The sequence below is a fragment of the Channa argus genome, chromosome 10, assembly GCF_033026475.1.
Source record: "Channa argus isolate prfri chromosome 10, Channa argus male v1.0, whole genome shotgun sequence".
Taxonomy (NCBI): domain Eukaryota; kingdom Metazoa; phylum Chordata; class Actinopteri; order Anabantiformes; family Channidae; genus Channa; species Channa argus.
The window spans coordinates 21,829,933-21,845,138 of NC_090206.1; the positions used below are offsets into that span (position 1 = coordinate 21,829,933).

Sequence of the window (15,206 nt, forward strand, 5' to 3'; positions counted from 1 at the left end):
CTGTACCGAACGCAGGCCAACCTAGTCACCCACTTTAAACCTCAGTTAAAGCCTGTCAACAGGTGTGAAGGGAGACAAAGTGTTGAACAAACTTTGGCTGTCAAGGCAGCAAATGAAAGATAGACTTTGACAAACTGACTTGTGCATGAAAGATCTGCCTTGTCAATGGCGTCTAATTAGTCGGTGTGGTTCCAGGCCATTTTAATGCCATCGTCTGTAAAAGGCCTAATTAGAGGCAGCTGAAAAAAATGCAAGATGTGGAGGCAAAAAGAGTAGGAGAAAGAGAAGGAAGAGGCTTAACACCTTTTCCACCAACTTGTTATCATACTCTTCTTACAGAGTCACTCTTACGCTCAGCATTACTCATTCAGAATTTCTCTTTCTTGACTGTTTCACAATCTTCCCTGTGAAGAAATGATAGGAGTGAGAATATCTGAAAAAGGTACAAAGTGGAAAATTTTTAACACTGTGGTCAAACCAATCCACATAGTTAGATGTATTCTGTAAAATAGCCTGCATGCACGTATGTTATTAATTTAATGTAGGCAGATATTGTGTATGTTCATGCATGTTTTTACTGCACTTCTTACAAACCTAAACACAAACTGTGTTGTTTCCTGTGATTACTGTGCACCTAAATGGAGCAGAGCCATAATTAAGATGCTTTTCCTGCTGCGACAAGTCAACATGTCTTCGCTAAGAAATGCTATCCAAACCCTCCAGGATTAAAATTCTGCTTATTATCAGTTGTTTCTGAGCAGTATAGTCAAAATGCATAAGCGAGCAGTTAATTACAGCATGCCCAATACTTCCTTTTAGACTATGACATATTGCTGATGACATGTTTGTGCTGGCCTGGGGAAAAACCTAATCAATTTGCATTTCTTTCAGTTGTAAGCTTGTTTAACATCCTCTGATTACACGGCCCAGTCCCTGTGTGCTCTCCCAGGTCCTTTTTAAACATGCCTGTATTTTCAACACTTGACTGACTTGGTCATATGTTCCATCTCTCATCTAATCCATTGACTACTCTCTGTACACAATGCCTAACCTCAACGACAATGAGTTCCCATTTTAATCATCAAGCAAGTTAGCAAGCAAAAAGCATGGCCAGGGTTGCAGGAACAAATCAGCTACTCACTGAACTCACCGGCACATAGTGCACGAACTTGAAGAAAGCGATTTGCTACTTTAGCGGTTGTCCAAGTAACAAAAGGACCAAATACGAAAAACAAATGCCCACTGGCATATGTTTCAGCACAGGGCTGATGAATGAATAAAGTGAACTCCTACAGTAAGTCAGTCGGTGTAGACAAGTTCTATATTACATATAACAAGGACAACAGCTCCTCATGTTGCTACAGAGTAAACATTGTAACATGTTTATCACAACTTTCTGTACTGAACTTCCCCAAACGGCATTTAACTCTATAACTCTATTACCCTTAGTATCAGCTCTGTTTTATGGGGCGTTATAGCCACACACAGTAAAACTCCAGATCACTAATAGTAGATGTTTCCAGTGCAAGACGCTGTTGCTCCAAGACAAAACACTGTTCCAGTAGCACAGAACAATCCTGTATTACCAAGGAGCTGGTCTGAGTAAGAGGCAATTACTTTCTTATTTTATTGAATTGAGATTACTGCAGATCCTGTTCAGTGTGCAGACAGCTCTACAAAAACACACATGCACAGTTTGCAAAATCATGTTGGTCAGTCATAAGACCTAACAGCTAACGTGCATTTTCATTCCATTTGGGCTGTAGAAATGGATACCCTCTCATGAGGATCCAAGTGGCAGAGCGTATCCAGTCTGCACCGAAAACCCATTTGTGCATTGGGAGAAGCCATAGATTCTCAAAATAGTATGTGTGATTGAGTCACTCTCTCTCTATGCCACTGGCATAGCCTCATATATCACATCTCACCATGTGCTAGGTGACATAATCCAGCTAGCATGAGACGGCGCTGTATCAATGATTACTAGGACAGGTGTGTTTTTTATTTCCTCCCAAAGTGTATTAGAACTGGGAGATTTCAAATCTCCATTTAATAGCCTCTGGTTCTGTTCTCCCTCCCATCCAATGGCACATAAAGAAGACATAGTGGTTGTTTGATTTGAGTTAGTGTGGTAAGTAGTTTAAGTAATGGGAACTGAAAAGGAAAAAAATGTCTCCAGATAAACTTTGAAGAGACGAATATGTAAGTGATGTTGAACCTGTAGGGTGTGCTGCATGCCACAGGAGCAATACACAGAGAAAAAGGCAATGCTTCAAAAACGCACATCAGTTCAGCCAAGCAAGAATTAAATGAATGAGCTCAAGCAAGCCAAGAGACCTGGTGCTCCAGTAATACAGTAGTATTTCTGACTTAATTTAGTATTTAGTAGAGTCCACAAGGGTGCTTGTGGATTCAGTAAAAATCTACCTGAGGGGAAACTGAAAGGTTAAGCCAGTTCTAACTAAATTTAAAAAAAAGGAAAGAAAAAAAAAACAGTGTACCTAAGAATTCAAGACCAACGCTGCAGAGAGAACTGGTGAAATGGATCATGTTTATGTGCCAACGACAGGATGAAGACTGGCACATTGATATGTCATAAAAACAAACTGTAGAGACAAGGCAATCCACAGTGTTCATGGGTTCAGTTTTTTCTTTTTTCTTTCTATCTCTTTTCTTTCCTTTGTACAGTACATATGAACAAGTAAAAAAAAAAGAAAAGAAAAGAAGAATGACATTAACACCGCAGTTACTGTAGCTTTGGCAAATTTAAAAAGCTGCTTAGGAAAGTTTTAACCAAATTAGTTAGTGAGTAATCAAGACCTTATAACTAAGATGTTATTATTTTAATTATTTTATTGTATTATTCTAGCAACCTGATGGTTGTATAATAGAGTATGCATTTGCATGCATTAGGTGCAAAATTTCAAAAGCAAATTTACATAATTACCCAAGTCTAATACAATCTGAGGCAAGATATGCAGCGAGAAATCATCCATCATGACTGTAAATCCTTAGTGTGTTAAGATATGATTAAACACAAGCCTTGGAATAGCAGTGGAATACAAGAGCTGTTTCAAAAATGTTTTGGCATTCAGTTATCAGGGCTTGGCTGGTCCTGTTCCAACAAGCATAATAAACTCTGAAAGTGCAGCATAGACTTTTCACAATTCGCACAAAATTCTGCTGGAATTAGACTGTCATTCTAGCAGGACCGACTCTCCAGTGTTTATTCAAACTGTATAAGGCTGTCCATGCATCAGTAACCCTCAGTGCTTTCTAAAATTAACACACTTAATGATGGTGTTTGATAACCATGAAATGCCTCTGTGCTGCATTAGTAGCTCAGTTTCATACATGTAGAAGCCTTCATCTCATGAAGAAGAGAAAGGAGATATATTAAAATAAGGCCAGTTGAGTTTTTTTTTGTTTTGGGCCACTGTTGCTGGGCAATACTGTATATCGAATTGATAGAGGTTTTTTTGCTTTTAATGATGTGCAAAATGCCACAAACAATATAATAATAATAATAAATAATAAAAATCCGGATTGGTGCTTCATGTACTGTCACACCAATGTCAGGGCCAGAGCCCTGGGGATAGAAGAGTTGCAAAAGTGAGAGGTCAAATCCCATGATTGTTTGAAACTGTAATTAGTAATTTACACTGTAAGTGTAGCGCTATAAACTATTAGCTTTGCTAGCCAACAGCATGGCCACAGTAGGTAAAGACAATGAAATAAAACCGAAGAAAGGTCGTCATGTTACCTCGGGGGTATTGTAAACGCCACAAAGCCCGGCTCCTCTTTCTTCCACTGGTTTTTGTGTGCAGACTTCACTTCAGAGTGTAGGTCGCCTGTGTTTCAGAAGCGTTTACGGCCCAACATGCAGTTTGTATGCGTGGTCGTTCCTTTTTTTTGCTGATGATGCACAGCTGCTTCAAGAGTTATTCTTTACAGTGCTTACAGCATGTAAAACGAGATCAGCCTTTCTAATTGTGAATGGGAAACAGGTGGCCCTTGATTTAATACATAAAACTATTTTTTAATGTACTTTTTTGAGAAAGAAGACATTTTAATGGGGGGCGGCTGTAGCTCAGTTGTCCGCGGCAGTCGTCCACGGACCACAGGGTCAGTGGTTCAATCCCCGGTCCCGGTTATATGTCGAAGTGTCTCTGGGCAAGACACTAGGCAAACGCCAACAGCCCATTCCCATCCCCAGCTGTGCAGTGCCGGTCCAGGCCCGGTAGAAATTGGGGAGGGTTGTGTCAGAAAGGGCATCCGGCATAGAAAGTGTGCCAAATCAACATGCGGACATCGATCTGCTGTGGCGATCCTGAACTCACGGGATAAGCCGAAAGGATAGAAAAAAAAAGATTTAACATTGAAAAAAAAGTCATATTTAAAATGATTTTATTAATTTATTTCCCACAATGCCCCACTTTAGTTCTTAATATCTGGGCTACATCGTCTACAATGTTTCAATGGGATTCTGAAGCTAAAATACTGATAAAAATAAAAACTATTTCATTAGTCGTTTTGGGCCAAAGGAAATGAAATCAAGTAAGTTTGGGTTCGTTTGTTGTTATGATAATAACAACATGTTAATAAATGTTTATGTTTGTTTTAGCTTTTTCAGACTGAAGGAATGTATGGTAGATAATTTGTTACAACTTTTTAAGGTGGAATTCATCTGTCGTGGCATTAACACTTGACTGGAAAACAAAAATGTGCACAATATGTGCACAAAAAGGTGATAAGTTATTGTCTATATTTCATTTAGGACTTGACATAGAGTAACATTGGGATGATTCATTAGATTCTAGTTCATTAACAATGTATCTGGTCCCAGTTTAATTACATTAAACAGTTATGAGTTCTATTAGTTCCAACTTACCAATTTGTTTCTTCCATGTTCTTGTTAAAGATCAATTTTATTGTTTAAACAAAGTCTTATTCTTTCATAAAAAATGCGACTGTGGCATTCTCACTCACTTGCTGTGGGGGTTGGTCTCCCTGCCAGTCAACTGCCCACAAAGCCCACTAAACTGCCAAGCAGAGTCACTACAGGACACTCTGAAATACCTCTCTGATTGGAGGTGATGACATATGCCAAGCTATGCAGACATACCCTCCAGAGACAGTGACCAAGGTCAACTCATCTCGATGCCAAGTCCAGCTTGATTTCCAGTTGCCATAAGACAACCGGTGCTCTCAGGACTACGGAGATCTGTATAAAAGCAGTGCCACACTGGCAGAGTTTCAAAACCTCACAGCCTAAGGTTGATCCAAATGCCTCATAAATGGGAGCTTCTGTTTAAAAGGGAATTGGTTTTGTAGCAACAAGAATGATAATCATTCCTGCCAGCATTTACAGTAGATCAAACAAGCTTTCAGTGCTTCTCTTTTTTATACTATCCTAATTTGCGAAACATACTCCCGTATAGGCAATAAATGCATTTTCTAGCCACGTCATGCTACATTTTGGGTGCAAAATACACAATTGCCATTTTGTAACTCACATTTCGATGCACATGTGATATGCAGAAAGTGACCCTTAAGTCTTCACGACCTGCTAAAAGAAACACTGCTCACTCTCATTTTGTGGACATGTTTTTTTAACCCATTGCATCAGTGCTAGGAAACAATACTGCCTCAGTGAATGACAGGTATTTGCTCTAACAAGCAATCTTGCAATCTTGACTTCAGGCAGACATACTCCACCTTTCATGTTTAGACTGCACTAGGCAGACACTTTACTCTGTCCGTCACAATCAATGCTAGCTTTGGGAATTTTTACAGTTGTTGGCGAGATTTCTAAACTTCTTTACTACACCTTTTCCTGCTGTGGGACTCTCAGAAGCACACTTTTGACTCCACCATTGCTCCGACTGTTTCATGTTGCTCTGTGCCAGCTGCTCAGACTGCAGGTTCTTGAGTCATTGAGCAGAAACAGCTGATAACTTTCACCAGATCCTTCTGCTAAGCAACCTAAATTGTTTTCTGATTTGAGTAATTTCAATCTGTTGATAAGGGACAAACATGATATGAATGTTATCTGTATTTATTTTACTTGTAAGGAAAAGCAGGTGTATAAAATCTTTACAGATACCCATGGAATATCAGCAACACTGATGAACATGCATTTGCAATGAATAAATGACCCAAACATTTGCAATAATATTGCGAAAACTCACGGCGTACTGACAATCCTTATTTGCAAAATGCTAAGACTCTTGCAATTGTTTTTTAACAGAAGGAGGCAGACCACTAGAGAAGCTGAACTGATAAGAGATAAGAAACAGAAAAGATTAAAAGCACCCTGCCAAATCCGAGATGTTGTTTAAAGACATTATTTATCCAGGCAATGTTTGCTGAGCATGAATGGATTTCCTCACCAACTCCCTGATTTCTATTCAGACAGTTCAGACACACCTGGGAGTTGAAAGAGCACCCACTGAACTTCTGCTACTGGCCTCTCAGTCTTTTGGCATTGGGAAGCTTGCTTAAGGGCACCTCAGTAGAAGCTAGTGAAATAAGGGTGTGTCTTATTCACTTTTCCAAATGACAGACCCAATGAACTTTGAGATATCAGCCTTCAGTTTCTTTTCACCTTCTTCAAGATTATGTCCTGTTTAGCTGGATATAGGCCCATTTATAGGCAACATTTATTCAAGTTGATGTGTTGAAAGCAGAAAAAAAAATGAGCATAGTTAAGGATCTGAGCGACTTTGACAAAGACAACCTTTTTATTTTGGATAACTAGGTCAGATTGTCTCCAAAATGGCAGGTCTTGTTTAGGTCTTTCTTGTATGCAGTGGTCAGTATCAGCTCAAAGGGGTCCAGTCCTGTTGCATTGCCACCACGTGGCCAAACAATATATTAATGCAGGTTCAAAGCATCTAGCTCATCCACTTTTTAGAGCCCAAGGTATTAGTACTTACTTTTACCTCCTCATATTATCATTGTCTTTGAGACTAGACTTTACTAGCACTGATTCAGCCAGACTGGGCGTCTGTAGAGAGCAATCCCTCTTCTGCAGAACTTAAACCTGTGACCCAGATCTCTTGAAAACTCCCAGTAGTGGGGGAGCCGGAGGAGTCACTGCCCAAAATGACGAACAGCAGGCAGGCGGTGGCATGCTTTGCTTGCCAAATACAGCACTCCATGTTCAAATAGTGCTGAGAGAGAAAACATAGGCACTGTTATCCTGGGTCCCCCACTCTGGAGTGAGATGTTGAGGGGGGAAAAAAACACTCTTGCCAGGAGACATAGACGTGCCTGTATTTAGTGGCCTCCTGGTGTTATTGTGGAAAACTCCGATAACTGGATTTAGAGATTCTCATTTTTTTAATTTGTGACTTTCAGAATGAATGTTCCTCTGAAGCCAGTTAAAAACCCAGTGCTTAAAACTGCAGTGGCTTAATTGGGAAATCGAGAAATCATTGTATCAGTCCAGAGAAAACTTTCCTCATATATGTTGTCTTCATCTGACAGTAGTGATATGCTCAGTGTAATTGTTGCCTCCCACTGAGCACTTGAAAATTTAGCCATCCATTTTCCTTGATGGTTTTAAGTCAGCCAAGCATAGCGTTTGCTATTGCACTGGCCACTACAATGATTAACGGCATAGTGCTGCATTCACTCACTCAAGCATATCCATCAAAGTACAGATTCTTCTAAGTGGAAACAAGATTTCCCAGGGAAGAAGGTTCAGAAACCATCTGACCTCTATTAAAAAATGAATGGAGGTTCCCAAGGCTAGTTTATTATGTTTCAAGACTTTGAGAGTCACATCTTAATATCAAATTAATACACGTCCATCCAAAGTTAAGCTTAATGGAAGACACTTAAAATAACAAAGTGCAATCTTGAATGCCAGCTGGCTACAGTATGAGAGGTTTCAATGTATTTATCCCCGATATTTTGTCTCATCAATAGAGAATTGATAACATTTTAATAGGCACCTCCACTAATTTGCTATTGCTTTACTTTAAGGTGTAAATCTACATTCATGCTTTTAAAATTCCCTCTCGTTTCCCTTTTTAATGTACTCCATGCTTCAAGCCAAAGAATTCCTCCAGATGACCTGCACCTGGAGGAGTTTTTCAAGAAGGAGAGTTTTTCAGTGAAGACGTCTTTTAATGCCTATAGGCAACATGTCATTGATTCTTGTATTCCAGACAATATTCGTTTCAAATTACCTTAATTGTCAAACTGGAGAAGTTGGAGGATCTACTTTTTGACATCTGTAATTTCCCACAAATTCAAATGTCATTGCTGTTTCTCAGTTTGATACAGTGCTTGGCATTTATATGGGTAGTAATGAATTTACAGCATCCCTCCATAGGTGCTGAATGCATTTTAAGGCTTCTTTCACTTTCGGATTTTTTCAGTCAAAGTGCTAAACTCAACAGTTTAAATTTTGTAATTAAATTGATCCTGTGTGTGTTGTAGTTGCCTTCGCCATTTTATGTAGACATTCCTCGTATCTTGGCTCTCTAACAATTCTCAAGTTAAGAGTTCCATGCATATAAAAGCCTATAAAAACCCACCTGACATCAACTATGTAAAATCAGAATTCGCCTTTTACTTGTGGAAACCTGAATGACTAAAATACCTTCTTACACTTCACTGCCCTGTAAATGTGTTATTGAGCTTTGCTCTCAGCTATATACGAACGGATGAATGATGTACACTTTACGCTCAAAATATTCCTGATGCTTAACAAGGCCACCCACTTTCCTTCCTGTATTTAAATCCCCGCCTTAAACTGCCTATTTGTCTAAATCACAGTCTAATGAATGCACAATGCACATCTGTATCTTCAGCACTCCATGTATGTATACGTGGAAAACTGCATGTGTTTACTCATGACCCCGTGACCCTAATAACCCTGGCCCTCCATCTAATCTCGTAATCTTTAGTGGAACAGCAGCATCTGTGATCATTGGCAGCTTACGAGTGTTGCATACCTTCCTCCAATGTTGCCTGAGGGGGGGATATGTGGGAATATGTCCAGGTAATACAGATCTCCTACAAATGTCCGCAGCCGGAATGTTATAATAAGACCTGGGTTCGTGACTACGGGTGGGCAAGGTGGTGGTGAAAACATGGCCTTGTGTGGGAAAGTGAACCCAAACCACTCATCTCAGAGAAGTGATATGAAAAGTCGCCCCTGAAATTACCTGTGTGATTGGAAAGCTGCAATGCATCTTCAGCTGGATGTGAAGTGTTATTCAACTCTGCCAGCAAATCACAGCCTAATGGAAAAAGGCATTGTAAACACTGTAGCACGGACAAAGGCCATCTCAGTGTAATGAAACAAACTTACATAGGCTATTGGTTATTAAGCTCAACGACAAGGCAATGAAGCTTTATTGTGATGTGCCTGAGTCTATTTGCTTAGACAGGAGAACAACACTGCTTGAACTTGCTCTGAAAATGTCACTCTATCCAATACACGGGCTATAAATGCTGTATTACAACGAACTGCAGTCCAGACTGGTCCAGCAAAATCGTATTGCAAACAGTATATGAAGGATCCTGCTGATTTAGTTTTCCAAACGCCTGACGAGGAAATATATAAAGCTGCGTGGATTACATTTCTTTGTCCTAGTCCAGCATGAGCACAAAGCTCAGGCCATCTGTGGTTCGTGTCCCGCATCACACATGTTATTAGGTTCAGGAAAGTAAAACTTTCTTAAGGTTAGATGAACAACCTTTGTCTTAAGGTTAGACAAAGAATTTGGGTTAAATATCAATGAGCTTTAAATTTTTAACTCAGACCCAACCGATGTATTGAGTTGCTTTAACAAGACTAATTGTTAATCAACCTTAATTTGCAGGATCTAATGTTGTAGGAAATGCCTGTCCTGACACAACTCTCACCAATTTTGTGCTCACAGTGCACTCATTTGTGCAACCCCAACCACTTAGGCTGCACAGTTTTGGGGTCTTGCCAAACGATTCCACAACTGCCTCGTGTATAAACGTACACCTGTTCAACTGCTCGTTAACACAAGTGCCTAATTGGTCAATCACATTACAACATTTTACTGCATTTGGGTATGTAGATGTAGTCGAGAGGATCTTCTAGAGTTCAAACCAGAGTGGAGAAAACAGGTGATTAGAGTGACTTGGCATGGTTGTTAGAGCCAGACAGGTTAATCTGAGAAATTTCTCTGGTTGATGCCAAAGGTCAGAGGAGAATGGCCAGACTGGCGCGAGCTGATAGAGAGGCATCAGTGACAAATTACTTGATGTACGCAGAAGAGCATCTCTAATTGAACAGCTTGTCCAGATTAAAACAAATGGGCTACAGCAGCAGAAGATCATAACGGCTGTCACCCTTATCAGAACAGGAAACTGCAAGAGCTCACCAAAATTGGACAACAGGAGAACTGAAAAATGTGGAAGTAGTCTTAATGGTATTGCTACTTTCAGCAGGATAAAGCGCCAGGTCAGAAAACTAAAATCATCTTAAACTAGTTTCTTCTGAGTTCGTTGTACTCAAAGGGCCTGCAAAGTCACCAGATCTCAATTCAATAAAGCACCTTTGGGATGCGGTGTAACGGTAGATTGAAACTGCATGATCACCTTGTTGAAGCAGTGCCAGACAGAATTGAAGCAGTGATTACAAGATGTACCTAATAAAGTGGCTGACTCAAGGAAATTATTAGTGTATGTATGTAGTTTTTAGGGTGTGGGGCAGTGGTGTAAATTAGTCACTTTGGCCTCATAACAAAGTCTAATACAAAAAAAAAAAAACAGCATTCAGTTTGAAACAAAACTCAACCTGACCCTGCCTCTCCTGCCCTCGCTTCTATTCCATCTCTACTATCATTCCACTCATCCCCTTCCTCCCCCTTAATCCCTCGGGTCTCTTCTGCAGGAACGTCTGAGGTCCATAACTGGCCAATTCCTGAGAATCCATGCAGGACCTCTTTCTTTCCAGCCATCAAGACGTCCCCATCGGGCCTAGAAGGGTAACTGCCAAGTTCACCTTCACTTCCATCATACGATATCTTCAACTTTGTTAAACCTTTAAACTCAGAATGTTGCAGCGGAGTCTTTGCTAGGAAACCAGAGAGTGTAGTTGAAGGGGATTGTTGTATGCATTTTCCTTTAACTAAAACTGTACAATGCATGTTTATAGTATGATGGCAGATTTAATTTTCACTTACAGGCATGTGGCAAAAACATGAAAAAGCCATGTAACCTGATACATGTTATTGTAATAAAATCCTCAACTGTGAATAAAAGGAAATGTTCTTATTATTTATGACCACAGCACACAAAAGTCCCACCCATTCTGTTTGCCTTCTGAGACTTTGGTCCACATAATTTATCGTGACAGATGGTTGCTCCACACAGCACTGGCCCTCAATAGGAGGCTGCCCTGTCTGATATCTTATGGAGTCATCAGCAGCCACTTGCCAAACTTAATATGACTGGGGACCATAACTCACCAGGCAACCACTACTAAACACTGGCTCTCTACCCTCTCTCAGATCAATATCAAATTGTGTAGCAGAACGTCAGCAATCATTGGCCTCCGCCAACACGTTACTGCTGTTTTAAAGAGTTCTTCAACAGTTTAACACCCTCCGCCTCCATGATCCCTGTCCCTGTCCCCTCTCCTCCCTTGTGTTTTCCTTTCTCAGCCATCCTGATTGAACCTGGAGACCCCAGCGGGAGGCTCTGATTTCCCAGCCCTGACTCTTACTGAAGTTTGCACTGCATGTCCTCACACAAATCCAGTGGCTTTATAAGAATGAATAATGAATGAAGTTTGACCAGTGAAACATCTACAGGCATGTTGGAACCTCTGGTTAAACTGTCAGTGTGGCCTACATTTCTATTACCAGAACGTTCTGGTTGTATTGTAATGAGGGCAAAGGTAAAGAACCAGTACAAAAAACAATCGACATAAATGCACGCATCAGGGGAAATAATCATTTTTTTAAGGGAAGTTGGAAAGAAGGTCTGTATGCACATGTGCCCACACACACTCCCTACAACAACAAAGAAGTTAATTGCCAAATTGGCCATGAAGGCAAGAAAACACTGGAGGGTAATTATTTAACAATTTAACTAAAGGTAGGGACACCATTAACTTTTCCCTAACCTGGATGTGACATTAAACATACACAAAACTGGATTTCTAAAATTGATAGTGCAGCTTAGTGCAGTTCAGAGGGTTGGCAGACTACATCGCCTAGAGCCACCACCGCTGTATGAATGGAGCCTTTTTTATGATCAGAGGGAAAACTTCTCCCAGGGGATCTGGAATTTCAGAGGGTTTCCCCCCCCTTAAACATACACGGGTACACTTAAGAGGTAAAAAGGTAATTTTGCACTTCCTACCCCGGATAATAGTGCAATGAATGAAACGCTCTCATTCACTGCAGCGCAAACTCAAGCAAGATGTGCATTTGTAAAGAATGACGTTATGCAGAGAAACAAGTATTTCAAATATCCCCAAATTAACGTAATAAAAATGAACGATCGCCATCAAACGCACTGAGAAACTTACCGTTTTGCTCCTTTACACTTGGAAGGTGAAATTTGCTGACGTGACTTGAATCGGCTTCCGAGCCATATTGTTGGAGAAGCGATGCAAGAAGGAATAATAATGGAAGGATCATTTGGATGAGTTGTGGTTGGCAATCACAAAGGGGTTGGAGACGGGATGGTTTGTATCACCACACGCACGCGTCGTTCACAGGGCACAAGTGCGCTTTTGGACACATTTGGAGAGGATAAACGCAGAGTAGAACCCACATACTCTTAATCATGAGTCCCTTTTGGAGAAAGTGAAATTTTAACTGCCTAAACCAGAACAAATCCTCTCCTGAGCGTCCAAACCTGATGCTGCTGCGCAATGCAAAAGCGCACCTGTTGGTTCTGTGGGCTGTCGGGTATTGAGTTGGAAAAAGTCTAATGTAAGTAATAATGATCCTGGAATTAGCTGTGAAAGCGTCCTTGTGCACGCATATCTTCTATGGCGTTTGGCTAAGGCGCGCGTCAACGGTGCGTCTTTGACTCCGTCTGAATAAATCCCCGCAGATCTTTACGCATTACAGCAAAAGCTCTCACACACACTGTCAGAGAGAGACGGCGAAAGAATCCTGCAACTTGATACAGTCTGTGCGCACAAACCATTCCCAACACCGAGACGAACTCTGATGTCTGGCGAAGTCTTGAGTCATAACTTGGTGGAGACTTGAGATAAAATATCACTGCTCTGCCGGGGCTGGGCTTTTGGAGACTGCCAACTGACGGCACAACAGGTGCTATACATAAAGTACAACTTCCAGCCGAGGAAACTCCCCAGGATGTTAACTATTCCGCTGCTGTCTGACACAACGAGGGGTTTCACCCACTTATTCCAGTTCGAGTCTGATATGAACAGTTCCACTTCGAGCTTCACGTGTTTCCACTAGAAAAGTCTCAAGGCAGAGAAAAGCAACTCAGCACAACCTGTTACAAGGAAAATATTATAGTGTATTGTTTCAGTGTTTGAAATACTTTTGGAAAGAAATACCGCCTTTGGTATTTTTTGACACAGACTAAATTACTCAAACATGGACATTATTGGGTTATCTGCCTAATAATACCACTGTTTGCTCTCTGTGGGTTCATCCAATTTATAACATAAACTGCACATTGTTAAACATTGATGAGTGTTCTCACATCAGAAAAGCTTTATGATTCAAAAGGAAAGTTTCCATAAAAAAGTACATAAGCAGTTGTTTAAAGTCTCTACTCATTTTCCTCATAGAGAGATGAAAGATTCAAATGTGTACCCACACTTTTTAACACACTGTTGTTCGTTCTGCCTTAATGTTTCTCGGGAAAGGAAATGTTTAAGGGCTTCTCAATTTGTCATATCAAAGCAAAGACACTGCTTGGAACAATACTCCCTCCTGTTTCCAATTTCCTTTCTCCCCGGCACACTGTTGTACCTCATCAAGTGCGTTTCATGTGGTTCCTCCCATCCTATTGTTGGCAAAGTCCACCAGTGTATCCCCTCAGTGTATGGCAAGTCTGCTGCAGCACAGACACAACAATCAAAGGGGAGCTATAGACACATATTGAACCCATTGAGCCAGACACATGATGCAATGCTGCAGCAATTTACCCCCTGTCTCACATAACTCAGACACTACTACCTCAAAGAGGGTGCGGGGCAGCCATCCCTCCAGCATCAACATATGAAGGAAGCATTTTGTGATTTTAATCACAGTTAATGGTTGGGGAAAGGAGACGCAGGGCCTTGATACAATCATTTCATAGGACGTGCGTTGCCCCTGTGGAGCAGTGCATATAGAGGTCTTCTCGTGCCTGCTGCAACGGCCAAGGCCCTTTGTGTAAAGGCGAGTATCACATTCCAGCCCTGCAAGGGCCTGCAGCAGATGTCAGCACTCCATATTGTGGAATCCCTCTTTCCTTCACACACACACACACACACACACAGACATTCTCTCCTTGAGGTTTTGTCTGTAAAAGCTTGGGTATTTTGTCTTGTTGTCCACATTTGATTGCTGCTTCCATGGTGGTCCTGTGAAATGTTGAGTCTTTGATACAAAGAATTATAATAAACAAAGGAAATTAGAAACAAGGCAGACCTTTTGGGTCACAGCTAACATACAGAGGCCTGCCAGCCAGGAGGGCTCTGTGTCAACCCGGCAAGTAGCCTGGAGATGGAAACGTATACAATAGAGAATTCACAGTTGTCGGCTCCCGGCAAAATCCCATAGGGCTCTCTTGCCTTTTCAGGACACACACTGTCAAACAAACAAATGCCCTCTCGCAGTCAGTGTGTGTTACACAACTTATCTGTCACAGTGTCTGTGAAAGATCAGTTTGTTCCAGGTGAAATGGAATGAAACACATTGGCTAAATCCAGATTGCAGCTCATTATTGCACCTTGAAGAAAAGGACCTTTCAGATGACTTCATTTATGTGGAAACACCTAGACAGCGGCTGCAGAGTGCTGCGAGGAGTTGTCTGTGGTTTTCATTGTGGGTGGGAAATGTGCCAGCAGAAGAATTCAGAAAGAAATGACTCACGTTTTCTCAGAATTTCTAGCAAATGAAGACGTTTTACTTCTGCTCTTTTGCCTGATGAGTTCTTGTTATTGAAAACCCAGATAGAAGATTGTGTTCATCTTCGCTGTGGCCTTCAGTTTGTGGACATGCTGTTCT

At 41.0% G+C, this 15,206-nt stretch overlaps 1 protein-coding gene across 1 annotated transcript in view; it reads right to left on the reverse strand.

Moving 5' to 3' along the window:
* The window catches only part of pdgfc (platelet derived growth factor c), a 39,631-nt gene extending 26,298 nt beyond the window's left edge, over window positions 1-13,333 (reverse strand). The window contains exon 1 of the mRNA XM_067518020.1: window positions 12,533-13,333. Coding sequence (XP_067374121.1) covers window positions 12,533-12,644 — 112 coding nt within the window. The 5' untranslated portion in view covers window positions 12,645-13,333. The remainder of the gene's footprint in view (window positions 1-12,532) is intronic.
* Between the last annotated feature and the right edge of the window lie 1,873 nt (window positions 13,334-15,206).